Here is a 21,204-nt window from a genome sequence, read left to right as displayed (position 1 = left end):
TTACAATTCAATCTAGAACAGTCTTTCCAATTAGTTGTTATCTGTTGAATTCCCACTCCCGTAAGAATCAACAATAATTTATTGTTTGCTGCAGATATTTGGCATTTGGCCCTCATACACATTCCAAAAATCACTGTGTCATAGGATAAAGCCACATGACTCTCCATCAACATATTAACTTGATCCCATATTGATATCCAAAATGCCTGAATACATGGACAATAAAATAAAAGATGGTCTAGAGTTCCAACTTCAATTTTACAATGCCAGCATCTATTAGACTTAGAGCAATCTAATTTTTGTAATCTAGTAGGGGTCCAGAATGCTCTATGCAACAAAAAGAACCATGTTTGCCTAATAGATGCTGACATCGTACCTTTAATTCTCCAAGACCAAATACGTGGCCATTGAGATGCATTAATCTGATGCTTAATCTCAATGCTCCAAATATCTCTTAATCCATTTTTAGGCTTCTTATTCAAATAATTAGATATAATTTTATACTACTTTGCGGCCTGGTGACTCAGAAAATCTGCCTGGAAACATAAGAATTCTAAGCTGTAATGATCATTTAAAGATTTCCATTCAGGGAACCCCACCTGAATAGCCTGCTTCAATTGCAACCACTTATAACTTTGTTTTTTATTCAGACCATATTTATGTTGCAATTGTGAAAATTCAAGCATCTTATCATTATCAATTACTTCCGTTAATGATCTTATACCTGCTTTAATCCAATCTTTCCAGACAACCTTAAACCCGCCTATTTGTATCTTGGAGTTTACCCAAATAGTCTGTTGTTTCGATTTTAAAATAGAATCAGTAGTTAATTTGTCTACAAACCTTAATGTTTTCCAAGTATCCATTAATACTCTATTGTCCTTACGTATTCTAGGCACCTTTATACCAAGCAAAAGATCAAGCCTAAGTGGAAAGATAAGTGATCTCTCCACCCTTAACCACTCTGGTAATTGTTCCAAAAGCTCTGGGAGGACCCAATACATACCTTGGCGCATGATATAGGCCTGATGATACCTATAAAAATTGGGAAAATTTACCCCACCCTCCTTAATTGGTCTTTGCAAAGACACTAAAGCCACTCTTGCAATTTTACCCAGCCAAATAAATTTAACCAGAATACTATTTAATTTTTTATAGAAAGACCCCTGAAAAAACACTGGTATCATTCCCAATTGATAGCAAACCACAGGCAAAATCATCATTTTAACAGTTTGTACTCTTCCCCACCAGGACAAATGTAAAGGATTCCATTGCTCACACAATTCTGTAACTTTTTGTAATAAAAATTTTTCTTTTATTCTTATTGTCTCTTCAAGTGTTTTATTCAGCCAAATACCTAAGTATTTTATTCCATCCTCTTTCCATATAAAAGGGAAAGTATCAAGTATACCTTTTGTACAATGCACATTTAAAGGTAAAATCTCTGATTTAGTCCAATTTATTTTATATCCTGAGAATTTTCCAAATGTATCTATGACCTTCAGTAGACATGGGATTGTTGTTTCCGGATTCCTCAAATGAAGCAAGATGTCATCTGCATAAGCAGATACTTTATATTCCACTCCAGCACATGGAATACCCTGTATGTCCTTTGCCTGTCGAATAGCTAATAATAAGGGTTCAAGAACTATATCAAAGAGCAAAGGAGATAATGGACAACCTTGTCTAACTCCCCTCTGCAACTTAAAAGCATCCGAAAAATTATTATTTATATATAAGCGAGCAGTTGGGGAGCTGTACAATGCTTGTATCATTTGTATAAATCTGGATCCAATACCAAACCATTCCATAGCTTGATACATGAAACTCCATTCTACACGATCAAAAGCCTTCTCAGCATCTAGTGAAACTGAAAAAGCCGGATCATTAATTTGTTTTGTTAAATAATACATCTGAAATGCCAGTCTAGTATTATTAGAAGAGTGTCTTTGAGCAATAAATCCAGTTTGATTCATTCCTATTATATGCGGAAGAGCTTTAGCCAATCTTAATGCTAAAATCTTAGCTAATAATTTACCATCTACATTTATTAAAGATATAGGCCTGTAGTTTGAAACCAATGTTGGATCTTTATTTGGCTTTGGCAAAACAATAGTTAAAGATTCTACCATAGTGCCTGATATACAACCTTTATTCAGTTGATCCTGATATAATTTTAATAAATACGGTAATAGGGAAATTTGAAATTCTTTATAAAACTCTACTGTAAATCCATCTCCACCTGGAGCGGTCCCAACTCTAAGGGATTTCAATGCCATTTGTAACTCTTTTAATGATATAGGTTTATCTAAACTTCTTTTTATATGATCAGGAACCTTAGGACCTTCAACTAAACTCAAAAAATCCATCCCATCTTTCTCTTTATTTAAATAAGACTCCGAAGAATACAATGACTTATAATATTTTAAAAATTGTTTTAATATATTTCCAATTTGAGAATGAGAATTTCCTAACTCATCTTTAATTATGCTTATTTTCTCCTTCCTTTTCTTTGCTTTTAAATAATTTGCCAATAATCTTCCAGCCTTATTTGCACTACCATAATACACCACCTGCTGAGCAAAAATATCTTTCCTTACTAACCCAGAGGAAATTTCATTATATTCACATTTTTTTTTTAACAATATTTGAAATGTCTCCTGTTCCCATTTATTAACCAATTTTAATTCCAAATTCTTAATTTCTTTTTCCAAATTCACATATTGTTTTCTTAACAGTTTCTTTTTATATGCAGAATATGATATAATTTGTCCTCTCATAGTTGCTTTGAAAGCATCCCATAAAATTCCAATCGAAATTTCCTCTAAATCATTAAGTCTAAAATATTCATTTATTTTATTTTGAAATTCTGTGCAAAATTTAGAATCAGCAAGCAATGTATTATCAAACCTCCATACAGGTTTGGAATTATCTGGATCTACTAAATTAACTTCTATCCATATACCACCATGATCAGATATTACCATTGGTTCTATGTCAGCTTTTATAACTTGCTGTACCATCTGATCTGAAACAAAAATATAATCAATTCTTGAGAACGATTGATGAACATGTGAACAAAATGTAAATTCCCGATCATTAAAATGAAGAATATGCCATATATCTTTTAAATTACATACTTGTACCAAATTATCTAATCCCATTGATTTCATTATTCTACTTGGCTTTTTATCCATTATTGGATCTATAACAGCATTGAAATCCCCAGCCACCACTAAATTAGTAGTAGCCAGTGGTAAAACTAATTGTTGTAGAGATTTAAAGAATTCACTTTGATTCGAATTAGGTGCAAATATATTTAGTAACGCCATTGTATTACTGCCCATGCTCATGTCAACAAGTAACCACCTTCCTTGAGGATCTGCCTTAACCATATTAAATGTTGCTGGACATTTTTTATTAATCAATATTGCAACTCCTGCCTTCTTTTTTACCGCTGGTGCAAATAAACATTGTTTTATCCACTTATCTGTCAGCTTCATAGACTCTGTTCCAGACAAATGTGTCTCTTGCAAGAAACATATATCTATATTTTGTTGTTTAATATATTCCAATACCTTTTTCCTTTTTATAGGGTGATTAAGGCCATTTACATTCAAAGAAAAAATTTTAAAACCCATTTTACAAATAAAATATAAAAAATATATATAATCCACTCAAACATAAAATATACATTTTTTCTTTTTCCTTAAACCAATATATGAGTCTCCCCCCTCCCCTCTTTCCCCATCCCCCCTATTCCCATCCCCCACCCTCCCCTCCCCTAACACAAATGCAAACTTCGAAACGCACATATTACTGAGCAAAAATAAACTCCCCACAGGCAATAACATACTCATTTTTCTTTCTCTAATCTTTCAAATAACCAACACTAAATTCTCCTGCAGTCAATCCATTCTTCAATACCCTAAATACCCATATTTACTATAATTCTTTATTATATACTTCCCCCCTCATTCAAATTTCCAAACATTCTTCCATCCTATACCTCTAATATATTTATAAAAGTATATACCCAATATTTCGGAAACCATTTCTTACAATATATACCCCCCCAAGATTAATATTATTATTTTATTTTATTTTTTTGTATAACCTAAGTTTCTCACAACTTCAATGGAACATATATCACTCCATCCTATAATATTCATTTTTTTTTTTTTCTTACATCAAAAGAAGGATCAAACATTTCAACCAAGCAGACCTCATATTTTTTAAAACTCTCATTAATTTTCATTGCATCTTCAATCTATTACAGTCTATTCTCCATTCTGCACAACTGTAACACTTGTACATCTTCATCCTGCTGTTTCAGTCTCTTATTCCATCTTCTTGCAGATTGCTATTTCATCTTTCTCCAATAAAGTATTTTTGCAACATCATCCTTATATCTCAGTCAATTTCAGATGCAAATTGTAAATCTAAATAATGCTCAAGTCATTTCCATCAGTCCATCTTCACATCTTCTTCTCTTTACATCAATAGTCTTTTGTATTTTTCATCTTATTATATTCTAAGTTCCCACATTTCTCCAATGCAGCATTTATGTGTCCTCATATTATTATCTCAGTCACGCTCAAATGCAAATTATAAACTCACATTGAGAAACCATCCAAATCTTATAATTGTTCCTCATATTTTTTCTCTTCCTATATGCTCCATCCCTCTTCTTACCTTGTCAAAATCTTCTTTTCTTATTGTCTCTTTAAAATTTTAATTTCTATTCTTTAAATCTTGTTTGAAATGTTGATCCCCTTTTAATCTAACTTCAACAATTTTCTAGAAAATATTTTTCTCCTTTTCTATTTTTTTTTTCCACTTTTTCCTTCTTTATAAAATATCTTTCAATTTTCACTCAAAAATATAAACCAAAAATAATCTAAGTATATTATTTATTACATTTTCTAAATACTTTCATGAAACCATAGGCAAATTATATTGATCTAGAAATTCCTGTAATTTGCCTGCTTCTTCAAAATTATAAGTTTTATTCTCATAAGTTACCCTCATAATAGCAGGGTATATCAATCCATATCTTGCTCCCATTGCTCTCAGTTTAGGTCTTAAATCCAAAAGCTGTTTTCTTTTGTAGGCTGTAGCTTTTGCAAAGTCAGGTACTATAAAGATCTTAGAATCCTGGCATTTAAGATCCTTGTTTGTTTTAGCCAGCTTTATAATCTCTACCACCTGCTGATGTCTTAGCAGCTTAAAGATTATTGGACGGGGACCCTTCTGACTATTTGATCTTTTCATCGGTATCCGATGTGCTCTTTCTATCTCCAAAGGAAAAGAACTTTTAAATGGCAAGATCTTTGGGATAAAATTAGTCACAAATTGAATAGGATCATTCTGCTCAATCCCCTCAGGTATCCCAATCAGACGCAAATTATTCCTTCTTTCACGATTTGATAAGTCTTCAAAATCCTTTTTCAACGCCTCTATTTCTCTGTGATCTTTTTTACACACCAGTATCTCTCTCAGATTTCTCAGCATGCTTTTCTAACTGCTCAATTTTGAAGTCAACTGCCTGCATTCTATTTGTCAGACTCTCTATTTCCTTCTTCACATCTTTTATATTTTTAGCGTTATCACTTACTATTTCTTTAATTTTCTGAAGTTCATTCATCAAATCACTGTTATCAATTTCTTCCTGAGGCAGCGGGACCGCTGTCGGGGATACCGAATCAATTTTTGTTCTTTTTTTACTTCCTGCTCCTGAATTCACCGGATTACTTTTACTAGTTTTACCCGAAGCCATTTCTTACTTCAGTTCTCTCTTTTCCTTCACTTTTCTTTAATTTTAACTGCCAAAATCTTAATAAAATTTGCCTGTCACAACAGAGCTAATCCTCTACCCAGCCATCTTCGTGCGCTGCAAAGTTCTAGAATTCAAATATGAATATTAAACTGTACTAAACAGTAGGAGTTTACCATGTTCTAGCCTTAATTCACAGAATGCAATATATTAAAACATATTTATACAATGTCACATGTTCTTTGGTAGCAATAAGATCCAGAAAAGACAGAATAAAAGTTTGCTGTTTCCACTGTCTCCTCTGCATGAATAAGATGAAGCGGGCTTCTTAGCTCAGTCTTGGCCTCCAGTTAATTTGTGAAACAGATTTTCATCTAACGTTTCATTCTGGTCTTTGGAGCGAGTTGATAGGAAGATGTAGCCACCAATGTATTCATGGACCACTTTACAGTCTGCACTGAGGCATGTGAAAGCAATGGACACATTCTGATCAAATTCTATAGCAACCTAAAATACAGAACACAGACATAAGGTTGGACGATATGGAGCAGGTTCAGCCCATATGTGCACAATGGACATGAAGTTTTCAAACAGACTATTACTTTGGGTTCTGCATTTTTTTGCATGTTGGAATGCTTTTAAAAATGACTCTACCTATATGTTACCATTATTCAGAACCTTTCCGCCTTGTGAAGAATATGAGCAGTAATATCAGTCAAACCTTTGCCGTAGTCTGGAAGATGATTTTGAGTTAATATTGTTTAGTGAAAGCTTCGATACTGCTGCTAATGCCTGGGAAGTCAATTCAGAGCAGTTTACATGAGCTTCTGTAATGGTGTTACAATACAGAGTTAGCGATTTTGATGGTTTTCAATATGGGATACAGATGGACTTTGGGCAGAGTCAGGATATCTGGCAACCCCCTGCAAACTGAAATCAGTGCCCCCCCTCTGAGCCATTAAAAGCACCATAGCTACCCCTCCACCCCAGAGCTGCCACTTACATCTACTGCCACACAGTGGAGGAAGAATTCTGACATAAGTCTCGCAGTCTTGTGTGACTACGACGGAATTCCTTCCTGCACTCTGCAGCTTAAAGGTCACGAGCCAAGCTGTGCAGTGCAGATAGGGCCGGTGTAGTAGAAGGAAGAGCAGCGGGGGAAGGGAGAGAAAAGCATTGGTGGAGCATGAGTAGGAAACACACATACATACCTTATAGAATATTATAGAATAGAGTATGAGTGTATCTACATCATTTAGGTATCTCAATTATACTTGTCCTAGTACTGGCACAGGTGCTCACGCCTGTTAGATGTGCACATACTTGGTTAAGCTAATATTTGATACAGGACAATGGGCATCCATGCTCTTTTATAGCTTAGTTTCCTACCCACGCTGCTCCTTGTGACTCTGGGCAAGTCACTTAATCCCCCCTTTGCCCCAGGTACATTAGATAAATTGTGAGCCCACCGGGATATTCTTAAAACCCGGCTGCGGGGGCATGAATGGAAACACGGCCTCCGCAAAATCAAACCCGGAGGCCTGTATGGTGACAACAGGCCCCGCCGGGGCTGGATCGAAAACAAAGTAAAAAAAGCAAAATTTTTTTTTTTTTTTTTTGAGAAAATGAAATAAGAAAAAACCCGAAGGGCAAGGGAGAAAAATAAGAGAAAAATCGCGAGCGGGAAGGCAAAAAGTTGGATTCAACGATCGTTGAAAATACACGCGTCTTCTTCGCTCCGCGGAAACGAAGAAACTGGGGACCACGCACTCTTCCGTCGGGCGGGAAGGCACTCGCGCATGCGCGGTGCGGCCAACTAGAACTTTCTAGTTAAAAAGGTCTGTACCGGGGCTCCGTCGGTGACGTCACCCATGCATAAAGAATATGCTGCCTGCTTGTCCTGGGATAAAGGGAAAAATGCTTGAGTACCTGAATAAGTTCATGTAAACCGTTCTGAGCTCCCCTGGGAGAACGGTATAGGAAATTGAATAAAAATAAATAAAATTAAAAAAAAAATAAAATTGATTTGAATTCTATAAAACATTGGTAAACAGTGATACTGTACGTAAAGCGGAGTGATGTGATGAAATTTTCTTTTAAACCCCAATAGCCGTATTTTGGTGGTGCTGGTCATCGTTCAGAGAGGTGTGTGATAAGAGCATATTGCTGTTATTGGTGTTTAAAGGGCTGATGTGGGTGGATAGGGGGAGGGTACCCCAAAGCACAGGTTTGCTTAGGTGCCACAGTCTCCTGAGCATGCACTGCATCCAGTCAAATCTAAATGGGTAAGTGGCTTTGAAAATATTTCAATTTCTTTTTTTTTTTAAAAATTTTAAATTTTTTAGTTTGCTGCCTTTTATCGCTAGCTGATGCAATTCAACTAGTTAGAGGCTGAAAGAGATGTATTACAGATTATTTTTGTTTAATCGCAGTTGCTTAAACAGTCTCAACATGCTACTTTGCAAAAATATAAATTGTGTTTGTGAAAAATAAAATATATTGGTAAGGCAGGTGTTTTGCTCTGGTTATATCTTATTGTTCAGTGCCCTGTTTGGAATTTTTCTCTTATTAAGACACTAATCTAATGGTGAAAACAACTGGGAGGAATTCATAAGAACATAAGCAGTGCCTCTGCAGACCATCATGCCCAGCAGTCCGCTCATGCGACGGCCCATCAGGTCCAGGACCTATATAGTAATCCTCCATCTATACCCTTCTATCCCCTTTTCCTTCAGGAAATATCCAATCCCTTCTTGAACCCCAATACCGTACTCTGTCCTATCACACCCTCTGGAAGCGCATTCCAGGTGTCCACCACCCTTTGGGTGAAGAAGAACTTCCTAGCACTGGTTCTGAATCTATAACCTCTTAATTTTTTCCGAATGCCCTCTCGTTCTTGTAGTTTTTGAACGTTTGAAGAATCTGTCCCTCTCCACTTTCTCCATGCCCTTCATGATCTTGTAAGTCTCTATCATGTCCCCTCTAAGCCTCCGCTTTTCCAGGGAAAAGAGCCCCAGTTTCTCTATGCAGACATTGTACACTGGGTTGTGCTGCTCAGATTAATTAGTAGGAGGGTAGATGTATTTGAAAGCTCCAAAGACTGGCCTCTGAGACTGGATGTGATTGTTGGATGAACCTGTGGGTAACTAAATTGTGACCAAGCTCTATAATCTGTGAATGTATAATTTAATTAAATTAAATGTAATCATTTATAGTCTGCTTCACCAACCAAGCTCAAGATGACTTACAAAAAGAGAATGAATCCAGTTTACAATTTTCACAACTAGAATAGATAAAATAAAATTTTCATTTCAGTACAATTTAAAACACCTATTTATGAATGAGCAAAGCCTTCATCGCACATCTAAAAAGGAGAATAACCTCACATAATTCTTATTTGTACAGATAAGATATTCCATCTTATTATAGGACCTTTACCTATACTGGTCCATTTCTTGTTTCTGTTAAATGGCAATATTTAACACTTGGTTCTGCAAGTCTTAAATCTGAGAGCAATCTTGAACATCTTAATGGATTACAGAGAGATATGAAACCAGTGAAGTACTCCGGATTAGAGAATGACACGGGAACAAATTTTTCCCCGTCCCGTCCTCACGAGTTTTGTCACTGTCCCTGTCCCTGCCTCATTCCTGCAAGCTCTGTCCTCATCTGCACAAGCCTCAGGCACTTTAAAATCATAAGTGTTTGAGGTTTGTACAGTTAAGGCAGAGCTTACAGGAATGGGGCAGAGGTAGGTACAGTGACAAAACTCGTGGAGACGGGGAGAAATTAGTTCCTGTGTCATTCTCTAGTCCGGATCACTGTTCCCTCTATGCCAGGGGTGTCAAAGTCTCTCCTCGAGGGCCGCAATCCAGTCGGGTTTTCAGGATTTCCCCAATGATATTTTTTAAATTATTACTGTACATCGCCTAGAAATTTGAATAAGCGGTATAAAATTTTTTTTAATAAACTTGAAACTTGAATATGCATGAGATCTAATAGCATACAATGAAAGCAGTGCATGCAAATAGATCTCATGCATATTCATTGAGGATATCCTGAAGACCTGACTGGATTGCGGCCTTCGAGGAAGGACTTTGACACCCCTGCTCTAAGCCGAGCGATAGTCTTCCAGCTACAGTCCTGCCAATGGGTGCTGCTGTACTACTATCACATTTTCAATAGCAGAGGACAGGCATGCTCTGCAGGATTCTAGGAAACCTGCCTGTCCCTAGTGACTGAAAGCATGATATTGAAACATCACCCCCTCCCTACTGGCAGCAATGCAGTTGGAGATCCAGGGATCTCAAAGTCCCTCCTTGAGGGCCGCAATCCAGTCGGGTTTTCAGGATTTCCCCAATGAATATGCATTGAAAGCAGTGCATGCACATAGATCTCATGCATATTCATTGGGGAAATCCTGAAAACCCGACTGGATTGCGGCCCTCAAGGAGGGACCTTGAGACCCCTGGTTTAGAGGGAAGAGTATTCATCTGACTGGGTTGTGGCCCTCAAGGACCGAGGTTGGATACTCCTGATCTAAAGCCACTGTATTGTTTAGTGAACAGCAGATTAATTTCCAAATACAATATTTGTAAATAGTTAAGAACAGTGTTGGGGTTTAATAGCCCTAGAACAGGGGTCTCAAAGTCCCTCCATGAAGGCCGCAATCCAGTCGGGTTTTCAGGATTTTCCCAATGAATATGCATGCGATCTATGTGCATGCACTGCTTTCAATGCATATTCATTGGGGAAATCCTGAAAACCCGATTGGATTGCGGCCCTCAAGGAGGGACTTTGCGATCCCTGCCCTAGAAGTAACAACCAGCATTTTGGCACCGTGAAGCCCAGAAAGAATATGCTGAAATTGTAATGAATACATTTTATTTTGGTGAAAAGATATTTTCTATATAGAACTGTTTAGTATCTTCCTGGCCTACCTTCCCATCCCCTCATTTTTATAAAATCACTTCACAAAAGCTAAAAGTATTTTAATGAAAGGGAAACAGTATCACATAGACTGTTATGAGGCAATGAACTTCAGAACAATTCTTCTTCTTTTTTTTTTTTTTTACCTGGCGTATTTCCCAGTTGACATTCCACTGTTTCATATTGGAAAACCTCCATGTTGTAATTGGGTCGCCAGTAGTGATGTCTATCCTTATTAACCTATTATATGAAATTCCCAGCAGGTCATCTTTCTTGCTGCCTTTAAATCTGTAAAACAGTAGATTACTTTGCTTATTAAAGGCAATTTCATTTTCTGTTTAGAGCATATCTAATAAAAATGTTTCTTTTGGATTAGTGCGAAGAAATGGAATTGAAGTCCGACCTTCAGATACTCTGTTTGTTACTAGGTCACATTAGAATCCCACTTGGCCATTGTAGGTTCTGATGCATGTTTCATAAGAACATAAAACTTGCTATATTGGGACAGACTGAAGGTCCATCAAGCCCAGTATCTTGTTTCCAATGGTGGCTAACCCAGGTCCCAAGTACCTCGCAAGATCCCAAGTTATAAAACAGATTTTATGCTGCTTATTCTAGGAATAAGCAGTGGATTTCCCCCAAGCCATCTCAATAATGGCCAATGGACTTCTCTTTTAGGAAAGTATCCAAACCTTTTTTAAAACCCGCTAAGCTAACTGATTTCACCACATTCTCTGACATCAAATTCCAGAGTTTAATTACATGTTGTGCGAAGAACTATTTTCTCTGGTTTGTTTTAAATCTACTACTTAGTAGATTCATTGCATGCTCCCTAGCGATTCCTATCTACACTTTACACTCACTCAGTATTTTATAGATTTCTGTCATATCATCCTTGAGCTGCCTCTTCTCCAAGCTGAAGAGTTCTAGCCACTTTAGCCTTTCCTCATAGGGAAGTTGTCCCATCTCTGTTATCATTTTCATTGCCCTTTTCTATACCTTCCCTGATATTCATTTAGATATGGTATTACCGGGAGTGGGGGGAGGTCTTGCCACATATTTTGTAGTCATGGCTTTGTGGGTGCTCTTTCATTGTGTTCACTGAATAGTGTTTGGCCATGAGCGTTGGGAGCATTTAGCGCTCTGGGCCGTGGTAGAAACCTCTATCGTGGCTTAGTAAGGGGGGGAAAGAGAGTTGAATGTCAATAATAAAAGCACATCCCTAATGATAACCTCAAGTATTTTTAATAGTTTTGAACTTAAAAAAAAATTTTATATTTATAAATTTTACAATACAATGAGGATAATATTTGACAATCAGAAAAATGTTCTTCATTATAAGAATTTACATAACACTAAAAACCTTTAAAGGAAAATAATTAAACTAATAAGGAACAGTGACTCACAGTACTCAATAAAAGAAGAAAACCAAAAGGTAAGAGAGGGAAGAGAAACAGAAAGTACTAGTTAGCAGGAGACTTAAACCTGTACATATGGAAAACATGAAATTTCTTATAACAAAATGCCAGTTATCATTACATAGAATAACTTCTAAGCTGAGTTAGAAGAAGTTTAGAAGCCAAAATAAGAACCAAAGGTTTCCTTGTATCTAGAAAATGGTTTTATCTGAACTCGACAATAAACTTGTAAGGTTGATGTGTATGGAGCAATTTCTCTTGTTTGTGAGCTGAGGGAATATTTAAGTGGGGTTACCATATGGCTCCATAAAAAGGAGGACGGATTGAGACATCTATGTTTTACTTCCATTGAAAGCAACAGAAGTAAGGAGGACGGAGAGAGACATCTGGGTTTTACTTCCTTTGAAAGCAATGGAAGTAAAACCTGGATGTCTCAATCTGCCCTCTTTTTTCTGGAGCCATTTGGTAACCCTAATTTAGGGGTCCTTTTACTAAAATGTGTTGGGCAGTTATTGTGCGATTTGGCGCATGTTAACAGCTAATGCGCTATGATAACATGACTAAGGGTTGAGGGTGGACAAGATTGCAAAGGTAAAACAAAATTTTATTATCTTAAAAGGCTGAGGCCTGTTATTTCACAGATACAGAAATAAAGGGTAAAGTCTCTTTAGATTAAAAAAAAATTTAAACCTAGGCCTGCAACTGATAGGCCCCAAAATATAGTTTATAGTATTTCTCTCAGGTGCTCCTGTGCTGGTCTGGCTCCAGTCAGTCCTCAAGACCAGGATTCTAGCAAGTATTGTCTGCGGTGCTATTTAATATTTATATGTCATCTATCGGGCAAGTTTTTCAAATGTTGGGGGTACAATATAGAATCTATGCTGATGACATTCTCTTATTTTTTCCAATTGAAAGCTCGTTGAGTGAAAGTGAAACACGATTGAACCATTGTATGGATATGTATGGATAAGATATGTGAGTGGATGACCTATTATGGTCTCAAATTGAATGTTAAGAAAATGGAATTGATGATTGTAAGTAGAGAAATTGGCATGACTGAAGTAATGGGACTCGTTTTGGGTGAACTGATACCAATAAAGAAGGAAATTAATATCTTGTGAATCTGTTTAGATATGTCATTAAATATGGGGCAACAAGTCTTACAACTTATGATTTTAGGACAGTAGTACAATCGTTGCTTTTGAGTAGATTAGATTACTGTAATGCGCTGTTTCTGGGATTATCTAAGGTAAAATTGAAAGCCTTACAGATACTGATGAATTCTGCGGCCAGATTAATTAGTGGGATATCAAGAACATCTCATATTACTCCTGTATTAAAAGACTACACTGGCTGCTGATTGAACAAAGGATTCATTTTTTCAAGTACTATCTCTGGTGCATTAAACTTTAAATGGGAAGGTACCTTGTTGGTTTCAAGGTCTATGGGAGATATATAAACCTGGTAGCATGAAATTAGCATGTCAGTCACCTATAAGTGCAAATTATGTATAAACAAAGAAGAGCATGTTTACGATTGCAGGGATGTCCCTGTGGAATAAGTTATCTGGCCAAATAAGGTTATGTGTTGAGCATCTGGCTTTTAAGAAATTACTTAAGACAAAATTATTTGTTGACGCTTATTTTTGACATAGTATAATAGTTATTAATCTGAAACTACTTTATTGGCTATTGGCATAGTTTTACTGATGGTATCGCCATGGGTGACATTTGATGTTATAGTTAGGTTGATATTAAGTTTTGTTTATTGTAGTATTTGTGTTTTATATTTTATGTATGTTAATTTTGTAAACCACTGAGTTTCTGGCGGTATAAAATTTAAAAAAAAAATAAAAATAAAAATAAATATTAAATTAAGATGTGGCTTACCTTAAGCTACATATACAGTAGCTGGTGAATGCATACGCTGTGGATCTGCTTCTTCTTTCTCTGGGCTTTCTTAATCCAACTCTGACCCTACCTTTTGTACTTCCTGGCAGTTATCTTCCGGGCTCCACCCCTCTAGTGTCACTTCCTTTTTGGACATGGCTGTGCAGCTTAAGGTGGTTTTGACTCTGTGAGGGAGTAATCTTAAGGGAAAGGGGCACTGTCCTATAGACTCCCTCACATGCACAAACACGTTAACCGCTTATGAGATGTATTTACAGTTAGTCTCACGTTAAGGCAATTTTTTGGAAGTGAGCAGAACTGGGTGGGGCATGGATGGAGAATGGGCATAGACAGAATTTGGCACAAGGGGCACAATTCACTAATGACATCAGCATTATTCTATAAAGGGCACTCTGGGTATGAACGTTTGAGGACTTAAACCAACTGAAGCCAAACGTAAATCTTGGCACACAAGCTGGGCGCACATCTGCAGTATGCTGTAATACTGTGCACAATTTTCCGGAATGCCCTTGATCCACTCATGCCTCTCCCATGGCCACATTCCCTTTGAAATTGCTCATGGATTCACTGAGGCGCTATCCTATAACGGGATGCGCAAGTGTATTTCTGTGTCAATCTGCCGTTTCAGCTCCGTTTTGGTGCTTTTCATCTATTAGAATGCATTCCTGCACTCAAATTAGTACCTAACTTTAGACAAAATTTATAGAATTCTCCCTTGAGCATACTGCATTAACTTTGTGATAATCAACTAATGTGCATTTGGCATAGGACAACTTACTGCCTTCTAAACAGCTGAGTGCTTCCATGGATAACTGCGAGCTAAGTACGCTGTGCTAATGGACATTTTAAACATGGTATCTGAATATTCAATGCTGAGCATGCCCCACCCCCAACTAGCTACCGTGTTAGGTTTGCTCTTGGTATGTGTTAAATTTTTATTTTATTTTCTACATTTTTGTTCTGCACTATCCAAAGTTCTAGGTGGATTACAACAGACATACACAGCATTAACTGAAACAATAGACAATGAACAGTTAGTGATAATTAACCAAGATGGTTAGACAGTGAGTACACTCATGAAGGCCCCAAAGGCACAAAGGAAAAGAATATTCTTGAGCTTTTTCTTAAAAGATTTGCTATATTGCAGCATGTTAAGTACATAATCTAATGCATTTGAGTCCTGTAGTACAAAATCTAATGCATAAAAGGGTCCTGTAGTTTCCCTTGCGCTAGCAATAGGAGGGAATTTAATCAAGGTGCAGATATTATAATTACCTTACAATGTAGTATGTTAAGCCAAATTCAGGTAGGGACTGCCAGGCCTGGATAAAACGCAACTTGGCTTCAACCAAAGGCATCTGTGCCATGTTCTGGTGTGCTTCCAGAATGCGAGCTGCAAGCTACAAGGTGCAATCATGAGAACAAAAATTACAGGCTGTAAATCGAGAGCTAAGTGAACATCCAGTTAGAACATAAGAACATATTATGGGCCATGGGGGCCATAGTAGCCCCACGGTCGCCTGCCTTTACATGACATAATTCAAACAGATAATATATATATATATATATATATATATATATATATATATATATATATATATATATATACACCAGTACTCACTTTACCCACATTAGATCGTGGAGAAGATATTGTGAAGGTGTGGCAAGGTACTGTAACCCAACTCCAACAGCTTCTGGCTTATATTAATCTGGTAGATCACAAAACAGTAAACCCCTGCAAATTCATGGTTTGCAAATCGTGGACTCAGTAATTTACGGTATTTTCTGACCGCCTCTTCCTGGTACTAAAGTCAGGCTACACCAATCAGGAGCTGCTTTGACACGCTATCTGGCGTGTCAAAGAAGCTCCTGATTGGTGTAGCCTAACTTTAATATCAGGAAGAGGCGGTCGGAAAATACTGAGAATGATTTTCAGCACCTGCTGGCACCCCAGCTGACCTCTCCTGCCTTTGATCAGCTCCTAAACCACATCTGCAGTTTTTTTTAAATTCGCGGGTGTTCCTGGAATGGAACCCTCGTGAATTTCAGGGGAGTACTGTATTAAATTTGAAAAATAAATGTGATTCTAAAACAATAGTTTCTTGATATAGAAATCATCAAAGACAATCAGAAGTTCACAATCAAGTTGTACAGAAAAGACACAGACTGTAATACTGTATTACACTACAAAAGTTATCATCTTAAGATGTTGAAGGATAGGATACCCTATGGCCAGTTCCTTAGGGTGAAACGATTATGTACCAATAAAGAAACATACCACAATAGTGCACACAGGAACTGGCCAACAGATTTGTGTCAAGAGGATATCCAATACTGGTAATAAAGAAAGCACAAAAGAGGGCTAGGTTTATGCACCCACAATGGACTAAGACTGATAAGTTATCTTAATAAGAACACAGAAGCTATGGTTTGTGTGCTGCCATATTCATCTAAAGTACATCTAATCCAGAAGATCATTAAGAAACATTGGGAAGTGCTGGTGTTAAATCCTAATTTACATGATTGGACAAAATTTGCCTATACACGCAATCGAAATCTAGGAGAAGTATTAAAAACAATAAACCATGACATGGATATTAATCCAGGACATGTGGCTTGTGGTCGACATCAGACTGACTGCAACACTAAGGCTGTAGTGTATTGTGTAATTTACCCATGTGGTCTTTACTATATTGGACAAACACAGTGCTACATAGAAAGAAACACAGAAACACGATGGCAGATAAAGGCCAAATGGCCCATCCAGTCTGCCCATCCACAACATCCACTATCTCCTCCGCTCCCTATGAGATCCCACGTGCCTGTCTCACGCTTTCTTAAATTCAGACACAGTCTTTGCCTTCACCATCTCTACCAGGAGAATATTCCACACATCTATTACCCTTTCTGTAAAAAAAAAGTATTTCCTTAGATTACTCTTGAGCCTATCACCTCTTAACTTCATCTCATGCTCTCACTCTGGAGTTTCCTCTCAACAGAAAGAGGCTGGCTTCATGCCTATTTATGCCACATAAGTATTTAAATGTCTCTATCATATCTCCCCTCTCCCACCTTTCCTCCAAAGTATATGGATTGAGATCCTTATGATGAAGACCACGCACCATTTTAGTAGACTTCCTCTGAACTGATTCCGTCCTGTTTATATCTTTATGAAGGTGTGGTCTCCATAATTGTACACAATATTCTAAATGAGGTCTCACCAGAGTCTTATACAGGGGTATCAATACCTCCTTTTTTCTACTGGCCATATACCTCTTCCTATGCATGCTAGCATCTTTCTATCTTTTGCCATCACCTTTTCAACCTGTTTGGAAATCTTAAGACCATCACATACTATCACACCTAAGTCCCACTCTTCTTTCATGCAAAAAAGTTCTTCATCCCCTAAACTGTACCATTCCCATGGGTTTTTGCAGCCCAAATGCGTGATCTCTCATTTCTTAGCATTAAATCTTAGCTGCCAATTTTTAAACCATTCTTCAAGCTTCGCTAGGTCCTTCCTCATGTTATAAGGGGTATCTACTCTATTGCAGATTTTGGTATCATCCACAAAGAGGCAAATCTTACCTGACAGCTCTTCAGCAATATCGCTTACAAAAATGTTAAAAAGAACAGGGCCAAAAACTGAATCTTGAGGCACACCACTGGTAAAATACCTTTCCTCAGAGTGATCTCCATTGACCACTACCCTCTGTAGCCTTCCACTCAACCAGTTCCTGACCTAGTCCATCACTTTGGGGCCTATACAGAGGGTACTCAGTTTATTTATTAGACGCTTGTGTGGAACACTGTAAAAGGCTTTGCTAAAATCTAAATATACCACATCTAGCACACTCCCTATCCAATTCTCATTTTACCCAGTCAAAATGATTTGTCTTACAAGGCCTGCCTCTAGTGAATCCATGTTGCCTTGGGTCCTGTAATTCACTGGATTCCAGAAACATCACTATTCTCTTTTAAAAGTGTTTCCATTAATTTACTTACCACAGAAGCTACACTTACTGGCCTGTAGTTCTCTGCTTCTTCCTTACTTCCACTTTTGTGGAGAGGGATCACATTCGCCTTTCTCCAGTCCTTCGGTACCTCTCCTGACTCTAGAGAAGCATTGAAAATATCAGCCAGCAGAGCTGCCAGAACTTCCCTAAGTTCTTTCAGTACCCTGGCCCCATCGCTTTGTCCACCTTCAGTTTATCTAGGTCCTTATGAACACAATCTTTTGAAAATTGGGTCTACCACAACTCCATCCCTATTTGTCTTATGCAGTCCCAGCTTCAGCTGTGAACACAAAACAGAAATATTTGTTAAGCAATTCGACCTTATCTTTATCAGCTTCTACATATTTCTCTCTTTCACCTTTGAGTCTCACAATGCCACTTTTGCATTTCTTCCTATCCCCTCATTTTACCGCGATGGCTATTTTTTCTTCCATTTGCATCTTTGCTTTCCTGACTACTCGACAAGCCTCTCTTAACTTTTCCAGATATTTTTGCCTGTCTTCTTCTTTCTGAGATCTTTTGTAGTGTATAAAAACTAACCTCTTTTTCCTTACCTTCTCAGCTACTACTTTTGAGAACCAAAACAGCCTTCTTTTCCTCTTACTTACTTTCCTTACAAAATAGTTTGTTGCCCTTGCAATAGCTCCATTCAGTTTTGTCCACTTCTTTCCTACTTCTTCCAGATGTTACCAACCAGACAATTCCTTGATGTAATCCCCCAACTGAACAAAGTTAGTTTTTTTTAAAATCTAGAACCTTTACTACTGAATAAGCCCTCTCTAAGCCTGTATTAATATTAAACCACTGTAACATCAGAAACACTTTTGCCGTTTGTAAGCACTAAGTCCAGTATGGCACCATCCTACATGGGTTCCATTACCAACTGCTGGGACAGTTCTCCTTCTGTGGTATTTTGCATCATCCTTCCCTCACTCCCAACCTGATGCCCTGACAAACATTCTCACACCCTGACACTTCTTCCCACTCCCACTGAAAAATATCCCTGGTGTCTATAGCACCCCTCTCTCCCTGACTTGACTGCACTAAAAAAAAGTCCCTGGTATCAAATGGAAATTCCCACCAGGGTCACCTTGCCCTGTCTTCCCTCTTACTCTATATCTTAAAATGGTGCAGGAGTGATGCCCACTTTTTCCTGCCTCCAGCACCATCAGCTTCAAAATGGAGGCATCCTACCTTGCGCAGTGAATCCTGGTATGCACCAGGAAGGGTCAATCTGCCTTATAAGCGAAAAATTATCTTATATGACAGACTGAACCTAAGTGATGCATCCCAGGATGCACCACATGGTCAGGGCACCACCATTTTGAAGATGATGATCCTAAAGGAAAGAACGTATGAGCATCACTCCTGCCTTATTTAAGCTACTGAGTTTGAGGAGAGCTAGACAAGGGATCATGAGGAGGGTGGGTTCCATTAGATTCTAGGGAAGTTTTGGAAGTGAGGGGAAGGAGGGAGCCACTAGGCTACCAGGGCAATTTTTTTTTAATATTGGGGGATTTTGGGGGGTGTTCAGGTTGAGTCAACTTGGGGGCGCACTAAACTACCATGTTGTTCTTTTCTTAAATATCAGAGGAAGAGGAGGGGAGTAGAGAGTCAGGTTGGATTTGAACCACTAAACCGCCAGAGGCTGTTATAGAAATTAGTCTGAGGTGGAATAGTCAGGCTGGAGGGAGAGAATGGATACCACTCCTCTCAATTAACTCTTCTACACTGACCTGGATCTGATGAAACATTTTTCACACATATGTGTCAAAAACTTTCTTTTTTATTGCATGGCCACATAATTTATTTATTCTAAAATTTATATTCCACCCTATCTAACATTCTAGGTGTATTACAATCAACATATATAAAAATTGAAACAAACAGCATGTAAAACATAACATTCTAAAAGATAAAAACACTTGTTACTGCTAAATTCACTTTAAGTCATTCAAACAATAGCTGAAAGCATTCAATGTCCCATTTCAAATGCTCTCTCAAATAAAATAGTTTTCAAGTTCTTTTTTAAAATCACTAATTTTCTTCATAAGAACTTAAGAATTGCCACTGCTGAGTCAGACCAGTGGTCCATCATGCCCAGCAGTCCGCTCACGCGGCGGCCCTCTAGTCTAAGACCAGCACCCTAACTGAGACTAGCCCTACCCGCGCACGTTCTTGTTAAGCAGAAACTTGTCTAACTTTGTCTTGAATCCCTGGAGGGTGTTTTCCCCTATAACAGCCTCTGGAAGAGCGTTCCAGTTTTCTACCACTCTCTGGGTGAAGAAGAACTTCCTTACGTTTGTAAGGAATCTATCCCTTTTTAACTTTAGAGAGTGCCCTCTTATTCTCCCTACTTGGAGAGGGTGAACAAACTGTCCTTATCTACTAAATTTATCCCCTTCAGTACCTTGAATGTTTCGATCATGTCCCCTCTCAATCTCCTCTGTTCGAGGGAGAAGAGGCCCAGTTTCTCTAATCTTTCGCTGTACGGCAGCTCCTCCAGCTCCTTAACCATCTTAGTCGCTCTTCTCTGGACTCTTTCGAGTAGTACCATGTCCTTCCTCATGTACGGCGACCAGTGCTGGACGCAGTACTCCAGGTGAGGGCGTACCATGGCCCGGTACAGCGGCATGATAACCTTCTCTGATCTGTTCGTGATCCCCTTCTTTATCATTCCTAGCATTCTGTTTGCCCTTTTTGCTGCCGCCGCACATTGTGTGGACGGCTTCATCGACTTGTTGATCAGAACTCCCAAGTCTCTTTCCTGGGAGGTCTCTCCAAGTACCACCCCGGACATCCTGTATTCGTGCATGAGATTTTTGTTACCGACATGCATCACTTTACACTTATCCATGTTGAACCTCATCTGCCATGTCGATGCCCATTCCTTGAGCTTGATTATGTCACGTTGCAGATCTTCGCAATCCCCCTGCGTCTTTACTACTAAACTAAACCTTAAGTTTATATACCGCACCATCTCCACGGAAGTAGAGCTCGGCACGGTTTACAAGAACTTAAATTTAATCACCTCGCTCATCGTACCTATGTCCAGATCATTTATAAAGATGTTAAAGAGCACGGGTCCAAGCACCGAGCCCTGCGGTATCCCACTGGTGACGCTCTTCCAGTCCGAGTATTGTCCATTTATCCCC

At 38.1% G+C, this 21,204-nt stretch overlaps 1 protein-coding gene across 1 annotated transcript in view; it reads right to left on the bottom strand.

Moving 5' to 3' along the window:
• Positions 1-5,731: 5,731 nt before the first annotated feature.
• FERMT1 (fermitin family member 1) overlaps positions 5,732-21,204 on the bottom strand; it is a 130,810-nt gene continuing 115,337 nt past the window's right edge. Inside the window, exons 13-15 of the mRNA XM_033939982.1 lie at positions 15,309-15,433; positions 10,852-10,993; positions 5,732-6,283 (exon numbers count right to left, since the gene is read on the bottom strand). Coding sequence (XP_033795873.1) covers positions 6,110-6,283; positions 10,852-10,993; positions 15,309-15,433 — 441 coding nt within the window. The 3' untranslated portion in view covers positions 5,732-6,109. The remainder of the gene's footprint in view (positions 6,284-10,851; positions 10,994-15,308; positions 15,434-21,204) is intronic.

This window comes from Geotrypetes seraphini, chromosome 3 (assembly GCF_902459505.1).
Source record: "Geotrypetes seraphini chromosome 3, aGeoSer1.1, whole genome shotgun sequence".
Classification (NCBI taxonomy): domain Eukaryota; kingdom Metazoa; phylum Chordata; class Amphibia; order Gymnophiona; family Dermophiidae; genus Geotrypetes; species Geotrypetes seraphini.
This window is presented reverse-complemented; position numbering and strand designations above follow the sequence as displayed.